General features: G+C 40.7%; 1 protein-coding gene across 1 annotated transcript; it reads right to left on the bottom strand.

Moving 5' to 3' along the window:
- Positions 1-2,730: 2,730 nt before the first annotated feature.
- Positions 2,731-8,167, bottom strand: LOC130831611 (SLA class II histocompatibility antigen, DQ haplotype D alpha chain-like). The gene is made up of 5 exons (XM_057699881.1): positions 8,013-8,167; positions 4,370-4,618; positions 3,634-3,915; positions 3,201-3,375; positions 2,731-3,034 (listed from the first exon to the last, which is right to left on the bottom strand). Exons 1-4 carry the CDS (start codon positions 8,092-8,094, stop codon positions 3,221-3,223), a joined length of 768 nt encoding a protein of 255 aa, XP_057555864.1. The 5' UTR covers positions 8,095-8,167; the 3' UTR covers positions 2,731-3,034; positions 3,201-3,220.
- Positions 8,168-11,603: the final 3,436 nt, after the last annotated feature.

The following is an 11,603-nucleotide window of genomic DNA, read 5'->3' as shown; positions in this document are numbered from 1 at the left end:
ATTATGTGAAGACTTTATGAATGAATGCTTTAACAAAATGCAACTACCATTGAATTTGCTTTCCTCAGTACTTCACGAGGAAGGAGGCTGTGTAGGTCAATATTTGTATATTTCTGAGCCATTGGTTGTAATGCCATTCAGTATAACCCTATATTGTACGCAAGCGCGCGCGCGCATACACACACACACACACACACACACACACCTCTCCAAATTGCTGAATTCTTACTTTATGAATCATTGAAATTTACTTAAAATTTCCTATTCAAAGGGAAAAAAATCCTATTGCTAAGAACTCTTCTCAGCACAATTGTGCATTGTCAGGTGACCTATATTTTTTTATCCTGAAATTTAAACTTTATACATTTGGGATCATAATTGCTGACATGTTGTTTAATTTTTAAGAAATACGCTTTATTTTAGAGCAGTTTTAGATTCACAGCAAAAATAAGCAGAAGGTACAGAGATTTCCCACATATGGTTGCCTCCACCAAGCATATCCTCTGCTACTATCGACAACCCCTACATTTGTTATAATTGATGGGTTTACATCGACACATCATTATTACCCAAAGTTCATAGCTTACATTAGGGCTCACTCCACAGGTGTATATTCTGCGGGCTTGGACATATATCTACCATTATAGTATCAGAGTAGTTTCAATACACTAAAAATCCTTTGTGCTCTGTTACCTACATTTTTTATGCTCATCTCTGGTTCAGATTCCTTGTATTTACTAATTCCTACTCTGCATTTTTAATTATTCTCTTATTTCTACCTCACAGCTAGCTTTTTCTCCTTGAATGTTCTCTATCTCATCCCCAAAGTTAGCATGCGTAAATACCCATTTGCATATAACATATCTTGACTAAAAATTATGAGCCATGGGGGGGACATATTTTATTAAAAAGTAAAAAATCCAAAGTCAGATATTACAACTGAAGAGGTCTCTTAGCATCCCTTTAGTCAATGATATGTCATTGACAACTGTATCCTATTTATTCTCTCAGTGTAACTCAATCTCAGCTTCTCTCATTCTGGAAAAAAAAATCCTCCAATTAACATATGAAAAAAATTTATTCATAGCTCCATGTTTGAATTTCCTAAATCATTAAATGGCTCAGGAAAACAAAAGTGCTTTTCATATGATATGATCTACTCTTTAATAAATTAATTGTGAATATAAATAGCAATTTTCTTGTTATTTGTTTCTTATGTATTTGTTTTCTTATGTGTTTATATACTATAAAGGTACTTCCTATATAACAAGGTTCAAATTCTGTCAATAGCTCTGCAAGGAAAGTGTCATCACCCTACATAATGGATGAGAAAAAAATACAGCTCAGAAATGTTAGATATTTTACCCAGTGTTATAATAAAGTTTAAATACTGGCTATAAGATGCTAAATCCAGGGTTTGGATTTAGGTTTCTTTGCACCAAACCCAGCTGTATCATATTGTGTTAATACTGTGTCTTTTTTCTCAATTACATTTTAAGCTCACTGATGCAGACAGCATGGGCAGGAACAGTCTCACACATTTCATAGCTGTTCCATAATACCACCCGAGATGCAATGTATAGACTTCGTAATTGCAGAGTGGAAAGACTGAGGCAATGTGCCTAAAGCATTTTCAAAGGCAAAATGACTCCAAGTCAAGTCACATACACTCTCGAGAGTGAGGTCTTAGACACACTGAGGAAAGCCATAGAATCTCATCTGTTGATCCATTTCCTCCACAAGGGTTTCCACTGGAGATAGTGAATCTAGAGAACATAGCACCCATAGCTGCTGCTACATTATCTCAATGTTGTTGTCCCTCCTGGGGTTTCTCTTTCATAGGCTCATGCTTTCCTTAGCCAAGAGGGTGAAGGGCAGGGTCTGGGGATACTTGGGTGTTCTGCTGTACCCCAGGGCAAACAGGGATGCACGGGGATTGCGGAAAGTGACTTAGACTTAGCTGCCTAGAAACATTCTGCAGTCATAGTCACTCTACTGTCTATGACATGCCATAGCAGGAAAGTCTACGTGGTTATGCAGCAGGAATTCATGTAAGAGGTGAAGCAAACGACACCTGTCTTCTAGGGACCCTTAATATGCCTGTGGTTTCTACCCCAACCCCTTTCCCACTGTTACTAACTCTAAGTAAGGACAAAGTAGTTGGTTCTTCTCCGACACCTGTATTATGTCATATTCTAACCCTCTCCTAACTGACTTTCATTTCTTTCTCTGCCTAGGGAATTCTTATCTTCTTAAGGGTAAGAAGAGGGGAGGAATGGTCTTATTATCATCATTCATTCTTCACAGATTTAAAGTTTTGGGAACAAATTTTGACTTTTGGTACCAAAAATTTGGCTTTTGGTACTTTTAAGATTCAAAATTCCTTTCTCCTATTTCTCTGTCATAACTTTTAAAAACTATGTTAAAATTAGTACAGACTTATTTCTTAGTTTTCATATTTCTGCTGTAACAAATCTACATCATGGGAGAAGAGTAAATATTATCTTCAATGATTCCTGAATTGGCGGGGGTGGGGGGGGCAGTGCCAAGAGTGGGAACAGAAAGAAGACAGAAATAATAATCTCAGCTAAGATAACATATTATCAGTCTACACAGGTTGCTTCTGTGTTATTGGCATGAAACATGATCTGAGAAACAAAATTAAGGGGCCTAAAGCATAAGGAAACAAGGTCCTAGTCAGCCCTGAGATGAAAAACAGGAAAAATTTCAATAAAAGGAGGGTTTATTGTTTCCCTGATGATACTGGATCAAGGTCACTAGGGATTAGGTAATTGAGTGGAATACCCCAGGGATCCCATGGTATGCAACTGATGAGAACGGAAAAAAAAATCAGGTACTCAGGGAGAGAACTCTGAGGTATATGTGAGCTTTAAAGGACAAGCATCTTAATTCCCAGAGAAGAGGTGAGAGGAGGAGGGTAGGAGGAGGGAAGGTATATGATGAACTTGGCCAGAAAATAGTTCTAGGTCATCTAGCACGTCCACTCTTCTGCTCTTGTAGATGGGTGGTGCACCTGCAGCAGGACAGACATAGATTGATGAGTCCTAGTGGGCTCCTGCGCCATCATCATGCCCTTTCCCAATTCTCTTCAACTTTTCAACCACCTTTGTATCCACAAACCTCTTCCCACTTTCTTTCCTCCTGTATTGTCACTGGTGCTGACAAATCTGAATCCTTACCTTCCCTTCTAGGGTGCAAGTCACAAGGGCCCTTGGCGTCTGGAGGGACCACCTGAGCGCAGCCCTCGGATGATGAGGACAGTGCCCACCACGATGCCCACGAGGCCCACGGTCAACCCCAGGGCGCAGACCACAGTCTCTGTCAGCTCGGACATAGGGGTTGGAATCTCAGGCTCTGCAAAAGCGAATTTGTAAAACTCAGAATACAGAGTGTTGGTTCATGTGCACGTGTTTGGGATGGGGCGGGAGGTGTGGTGTTCCCTCTACAAAGACTCAGGGCTCTAGGCTTAGGGAAGACAGTGAAGTATATTTTTAGAAACCCTTGAAGTATGTAAAATAAGCTCTAGACTGTGAGATTTAGGGGCTAAAAGGCAGGACATTCTGTTCTTGATAGAGAAGAGAAAGTACTGAAAGGGGTGCAACTCGTACATACCCCAGTGCTTCAGCAGTGGCTCATCCAGGCCCCAGTGCTCCACTTTGCAGTCATAAACATCCTCATCAGAAGGGAGGAAGGTGAGATAACTGATCTTGAAGAAGGAAAAATCATTCTTCGGGAGGAAGCTGATTTCAGAAACACCCTCTGTGACTGAGTGTCCGTTCCTCAACCATGTGATGTTGATCACAGGAGGAAAGATGTTGTCCACGTGACAGATGAGGGTGTTGGGCTGACCCAGCATCACAGGAGACTTGGAAAACACAGTCACCTCAGGAACCTCTACGGTGAGGAAACAGCACTGATGTGAAATGAGAATAGCTCTGCCTTGAGGTTCTGCATTGCATCCTGGAGGAGCCCTCCCCCCGACATTTCCCAGTCTCATAGTGGAAGAGCTCTTGTTTCCCTTCTGCCGGGAGGTGCTGGGCACTGCCTGCACCTCATCCCCGTGCTCTCTGTGGGCATGCTTGTTAAGGAGGGAGGTCTGTGGGACTCCTCCCTGAGGGATTCAGGGAACATGTTATGGGAGTAAGGATCCTTATATTGCATGGAAATATGTGATCTTTGAGATGGGAGAGGAGGAGGGTTCAGTAATTACTATGAGAAGATCTGGGGACTCGTTTGAAAGGAGAGAGTTTTACAGAGTGGTGAAGGCTATCTATCCTTAGGAAACAAGAGTGAGGCCTGGTGTGAAAGAATAGATTCAGTAAAGAGAGACAGAATGGTGGACACCTACCATTGGTAACAGGGGTAAAGTTGGAACGTTTAGTCAGGACCTCCAAGTTATATTTCGCTGTAGCTATGTCTTGCAGTCCACCCTGTGGGTCAAAACCTGCAAATTCGCTAAAAGCAGGCAGTCGCCAGACAGTCTCCTTCTTCTCCAGGTCCACATAAAACAGCTCATCACCATCAAATTCCTGGGTGTACTGGCCCGAGGGACCATAAGACTGGTAGATAATTGTGCCATAGGAGCCAACGTGGTCCGCTGAGGAGGGAGGGTGAGGAGTGGGAAGGTGGAAAACAGAGGGAGAGGAAAGAACCATATTAAACAAAGTAACAGAAGAAACTAACTTTCAAACACTGTGGGCTTCATCTTTGGCACAAAGTCTCTACGCAAAATTCCCAGCACATGCTTCCTTCCCCCTCAGCGTTGGAAGTTGTCCTGTTAGAATCCAGTCTGTCTTTCCACAATGACACATGCTCTACAAGGGCAGAATTTCACAGGCCTTGTTTACTGCTGTATCCTGCGTGCCCAGCTCAGGGCCTGGCACTTTGTAGGCTTGTGATAAAGGGGATAATGGAAAGAAAGAAGAAAGAAGGGAGTGAGTGAATGATCATGATGCTAGTTTACTTCCCTCGGCTTCATAAGTTTTCTCTCTCGCTTAATTCTTGCATCAGTTAACACATTCATTATAGTTCCGCTCCCTCAGGACTGACTCAGAGCAGAACATTTTCTACATAGGGATTCTTTTCTCATTTTTTTAACCAAGGAAAAGCACACGGGATCTTAATATTTTCAAAGAGTTTCCTCTAACTGTTATAGGGTATAAGAAAGAGTATGACAAGGACAGAGACAATATTACAAAATATGTAAAGATAAATAATGCTTCTAAGGTGTCTGTTTTGTTACCCATAGTGATCTTTAAAGGAGAATGCCCAATTCCTTTTGAAATAAAAAATGGAAGTTTTATTTTGGATTTCTGTCCTTTTCCACCCCTATTTTATTTTTCTTTAAGGAGGTTACTAAAATTCTTTTTCTGACTCAATACATATTTGTTGAGGACTCAAGGTATACTATGGCCCTTTTCTTCAATGTACTTTTCTGAGAATGCCACAGTAGAATTGCAACCAACTCAGTCTGACTCTGTCCCAATAAGCCTAACTGGACAATTTTGTCCAGATGCATACAAGCCTTTTATCATTTTCTCTTTCATTCCTTCCTCATTTACTGAGCATCAACAGGGTTTCAAACATTGGGAGAGACAAAGAGTAAAACACCAATCAGGCATGCTCTCTGCCAAAAAGGAGAATATTGATTAATATCCAGGAGAGTCAGGTCAGTAAAGGAGCAAGTACAGTGGACTGAGCTGGGTTCTGCGGTGGGTATGTCTAACATCCTCTTCTGACCTCATCTGCCAATCAAAACAAATGACGTTATCGTTTCACGTTCCTTGGTCTTTGCATAGGTCTGTTTTTTTTTTCATTTTTCTCTAAAATGAAATTATCTCTTAGGATTTCCTGGATACCTCCAGTCCATTCTTGAAGTTTCTGCTTAGTTACCAACTTTTTACTTAAGTTCTCTCATTACACACGTTTTTGCTCACATTATAAGCTCCAGCCTCTCCACCCCAATGTCCTGTTCAAGTCAGTCTGTTCTTCGTCCTTACCCAGCATGACTCTATTGGTTGATCACTTAAAAGGCCTTCCAACATAGCCTCCTTATCCTTGTAATGCATATTCTTGACACCTTTTCAAACAAGAATATATGCAATTCTTCTTTTCATCTGGTACTTGTCCTGGGCTGCCAACACTGAAGCACATCACACTGCTGTGCCACCTGGAACCAATTCACATCTATAGCTTCAGCCTCAGCTGGCTCCGTTGCCCTGCTCAGCAATACTCCTTCTGCTTTTCTGCATTACTAATCTTAGCACCCTCTATGGGTCAGATAGCACGTCTTTTTCGTTTTTGAATCCCCAAAACTTAGCTTGCTATGTGCTCAAAAATGTGTACAAAATGTCAATTACTATTCTTGAGGATCACAGAGACTTTGGGGAAGACTGACAAACACAGAGGCAGAAGAATTATGACAGTCAGAATCGGCAGTGACCAGGGCAGCAGTATGACCTGTGAGTCTTAAGCCCTGGAAGCTCAAGAGGGAGGGGAGATGGGGATATATGCATACTTATGGCTGATTCACTTTGTTGTGCAGCAGAGACTAACACAACATTGTAAAGCAATTATACTCCAATAAAGATGAAAAAATATTATGTCATATTTTATGACCATACTGGTATAAAGACAAATATAATCCAGGCTAAATTAAAACATATTCTTCTACCCCAGAAGTTCATTTTTTCTCTAATTAAAATAATAAAATATTCTCATGGGGCCCTATGAGCATTGCAGGCCCTTGGCACTGTACCCACTGTGCCTAATGGGGAAGCTGAGCCTGACCAGGACCCTCTGGTGTGACACTGAAGAAATAAAATTTGGAAGTGCTCTGGAGAAGCCGGTGAAACTTCCAGTACCACACACAATTTGAATGGGAGCAGCCATGGTTAATAAAGTTGCTGAAGATTAGAGTAACCACCATTTCACTTCCTCTTTGAACTACCTGGCTTTTCTACTTTGGTTTTTACAAACTCACTTTTAATCTCTATAAAATAACAAAGATGTGGGCCAGGGATGGGTCCTGGAAGGAGAGGAGGATGAAGAAATGTATGAAGAGAGGATGGAAAGAGGGGGACAGCAAAGGCAGAGGGGCCTAAGGGACCAAATAATTAACCTGTGCTTGCCCATTCTTCTTCTTGAAGGACTTCCTTAGATGGGGCGAAGAACAGGTAATTTGGGTTGACGAATTTGAAAACAATATAGTTTAATACATTGTTTCTTATCATAAGGTTCTTAATTTTAAAATAAAAATAAGGAAATTTCTTGCTTTGCTAAGGAAAATAAAACAAAGCTATGCTTGTAATGGTAATACTAAAAAAATTAAAAATCTTTGACATTTGTGTATCTTACTTAGAAAGCCTTTCTACACCTATTTTATTTGATTATTTGTGAGGTGACACATATGAGGTCATGAGATTCAGTGAGGACCCTGTGGTAAAATGCCTTGTATAAAGGCACTCGGCTGGGCCGGCTTTCCCCCTCCCCACCTGTGCCAGATGCCAGCATGGAAATGTATGTAAAACTGAGACTAAGAAAAGTTCACCCTTCTTTACATAATTCATGGAACTATTTACCTCAAGAAAAACTGCAGGAGAAATATATAAAAAGCTTCAAAAGTTGTTCAGAGAAATTTGGGAGCAATAATTCATGAAATTTTAGAAAAAAAACATCTACTTATGCAAACAGCTCTAATCTTTGAGGCGATCATGAATGAATGCCCTAGAGCCCTTTAGGACATATTCACTGGATCCAATATCAGAAACAGAATAGAGTCCTTGGTGAACTCTGCAACATCACAGATAGCAAAGGGGCTGGGTCTGGACACTGGTTTCCTGAAGAAGGAATGTCTATAATTTTTAGATTTGCTTAATATTGAGAACGCTTTGAGGAGCCTCTACTATTTCCAGGCCAATCTCTCTTTCCCCCCCGCTTCCAATTCCCTGTTCCCCAGCTCTAGTCCCCCCATCCCTCAACCATGCACTCACCCACAATGTCTTCACCTCCACAGGGGCTCATCACGGTGGTCAGGGCGAGGGCCCCCAGAATCAGAGCTCTGTTCAGGACCATCCTCTTCTCAAGGTGGTCTCAGCAGCTGCTGTTCTGAGCTGTAGAGCAATGATGAGGGCTGAGCTAAAAGGAACTCCAAAGGCACCCAAACCACACTCTGCCAGGTCAGGTTTTGGCCAACCAGAAAAATCCCCCATGATGACACCTCAGTTGCCAGTTGAAGACTTTGTACTAAGAGGCCAAAGGGACTGGGAAATCCCCTGGTTCTGATGCAGCCTCCACTCAGAGTGGACCCGAGGGATTTTTCTGTGAAAGGAGGGAGTGTATTAAATCAGAGTCTTCTTACATGCGCATACGCCTGCTGGGGACAAGAGGGGTGGGAATTTCTGAGCAGCCTCACGGACAGATGGGGTCATCACTAATACGGTGTCTCACAGGATGTTCTGGATTACAGCTCCCAAGAATTCTCCCCTGAATTGATCCACCTCCCTGGCAGCCCCCCGCCCCACTTCCCTTGATTCCATATGTGGGTTAACTGTCTTTCTCTTTGCTCCCATAGCGTGCGTGAAAGTTTCTAAATATTGAGTTGATTTCTGCTGGTGGTAGTGGAGGAATACCTTTGCCCATCCTCCACCTAGCAGCACTGGTTGGCCCTGGGAAGGGCCTTCCACCACCATGGATGACACCAGCTGGGACTGAACAGAAGCCCCAGTGGTATAACATAAATGAAACAGACCAGAATAGCACTGTAAGGGCTCCTAAAATGAAATTGTCTTCAGAACCACAGCCTAAAAATTAGGCCAGGACACGTATGCTAAGCCCAAGAAGGGTGACTGCCTGCTAAAATAAAATATTTGAACAGGATCCAGAGTCTCCTAACATAATAGCCAAAATGTCCAGGATGTAATAAAATATTGCTCTTGTCATACCAAGAATCAGGGAAAGAACCTTGAATGAGAAAAGACAACCAACTGATACCAAGACGGATTAGGTGTTGGAAGTCTCTAAGAAATTTAAAGCATCCAAAAAAAAAAAAAAAGAAAGAAAGAAATTTAAAGCATCCATTACAGAATGCTTTGATGAACAATTATAAATTGTCTCAAAACAAATGAAAATAATAGAAAATTTAAGTAAAGAAATAGAGGCTATAAAAAAACAAAGTAGAAGTTGTAGAAGTAAAAAAAATAAAATAATTCTCAAGTGGGTTCAATAGCAGACTGGAGATGACAGAGAACAGAATCAATGAACTTGAGGATAGATTAATAGAATTTACTCATATTGAACAATAGAGAGAAAATAGACTGAAAAATATGAACAGAGACCCTGGGACTTACGAGTAACAAGAAAAGATCTGACATTTTAATCATCAGAGCCCCAGAGAAGGAACAGAGTGTAGGGTTGAAAAGTATTCAAAGAAATAATGGCTGAAAAATTCCCAAATTTGGATAAAAACATAAGAATCCTACAGATTCAAGAATCTGAGCAAAACCCAAATAGGATAAACTCAAAGAAATTCACACCAGGACACATGGGTTGTTAAACTCATGAAATTCAAGGAAGAAAAGGTCTTAAAGGCAGCCATTATGGTCCATTATGATAAGGGAACATCAAATTACACGACAGATGACAGTGGATTTGTCACCTGAAGCCACAAAGGCCAGACAGAAATAGCACAATGTTTTTCAAGTGCTGAAAGTAAAGAAATAGTCAATCATGTATTATTTTATATCTGGCAAAACTATTCTTCAGGAAATAAGGGGAAATAAAGACATTTCTAGACATAGGAAAACTTAGAAAATGTTGGTAGCAAATCTACCCTTAAAGAATGGCTAAGGGAAGTTCTCCAAACAGAAAGGAAATGATAACAGAAGAAAGTCTGGAATTTCAGAATGGAGGGAAGAACTGAATGGGTGGAAATGAATTCTGCCGAAAGCCAGCAAGCTTGGGAGAGGACCCTTCCCCTTAGATGAGAACTGCAACTTCAGCTTGTGACTACAGTCTGGTGAGACCTTAAGCAGAGAGCCTGGCATACACTTCTGACCTAGAACACTGGATAATAAATGTGTTCTTTTAACCTGCTGAGTTTGAACTGATTTATGGCAGTGGTAGAAAATCAATACAATATCTCTTGCTCATTTAAGTTTTACATATGGCATCTTAAGCACTTTAAAAAGAATTACTGGGCACAGAGGTTAAGAATCTGGTGGCACAGAGGTTAAGAATCCGCCTGCCAATGCAGGGGACACGGGTTCGAGCCCTGGTCTGGGAAGATCCCACATGCCACAGAGCAACTAAGCCCGTGCGCCACAACTACCGAGACTGTGCTCTAGAGCCTGTGAGCCACAACTACTGAGCCTGCATGCTGCTATTACTGAAGCCCACACACCTAGAGCCCGTGCTCCACAACAAGAAAAGCCACTGCAATGAGAAACCTGGGCACCGCAACCAAGAGTAACCCCCACTCGCCACAACTAGGGAAAGCCTGAGCACAGCAATGAAGACCACGCACAGCAATGAACACCCAACACAGTCAAAAATAAATAAATAAAAACAAATAAATAAATAAATTTAGTAAAAAATAAATAAATAAAAATAAAAAATCACTTTATTGAAGTATAGTTGATTTATAATGTTTTAATTTCTACTATACAGCAAAGTGATCCAGATATATATAGATATTTTTCTAAATATATGTATACATACATTCTTTTTCTTTTTTCTTTATTTTAAAGAATTTTATTGAGCTATAAATGACATGTAATAAACTGCATATGTTTAAAGTGTATAATTTGATTTTTTTTTCTTATCACATTCTTTTTCATATTCTTTTCCATTATGGTATAAGCACTTTTAAAAAACGTAACCGGAATGCTTAATGATTGATATGCATTTCACATAGTAATTCCTGAGTTTTCATGTAACTTGTGGTTGTGTTTATGATGACTTTTTTTTTAAAGATTTATTTTATTATTTATTTGTTTATTTGGCTGCGTTGGGTCTTCGTTGCTGGGCACGGGCTTTCTCTAGTAGTGGCGAGTTGGGGCTACTCTCCGTTTTGGTGCACAGGTTTCTCATTTCGGTGGCTCCTCTTGTTGTGGAGCACAGGCTCTAGGTACGTGGGCTTCAGGAGTTGTGGCACGAGGGCTCAATAGTTGTGGCTCATGGAGTCTAGAGCACAGGCTTAGTAGTTATGGGGCACAGGCTTAGTTGCTCCATGGCATGTGGGATCTGCCCAGCTCAGGGATTTAACCCATGTCCCCTGCATTGGCAGGCCCTGGTGGCACAGATTCTTAGCCACTGTGCCACCAGGGAAGCCCCCTATGATGACTTTTTAATGTAGAAATACAAAGTTTTAAACATATAGTCTAACAATATTTTTCTCTGTAGTTTCTTTGTTTTGTTATTTAAAATCATTCCACCACTTTTTAATAAAATAAATATTAACTGATACATATTTTTCTATATTTTGAGTTCCTTCTTATTTTACATTTGAACTTTCAATCCATCTCAATACCACCTATGTGTTTGTTTACCTATGGTCTCTTTTTGCTTTCAAGTAATAAACCAAT

Source organism: Hippopotamus amphibius, chromosome 11, assembly GCF_030028045.1.
Source record: "Hippopotamus amphibius kiboko isolate mHipAmp2 chromosome 11, mHipAmp2.hap2, whole genome shotgun sequence".
In the NCBI taxonomy this organism is placed as follows: Eukaryota; Metazoa; Chordata; class Mammalia; order Artiodactyla; family Hippopotamidae; genus Hippopotamus; species Hippopotamus amphibius.
Note: the sequence above shows the minus strand (reverse complement) of the source record. Positions and strands in the feature narration are given on the sequence as shown.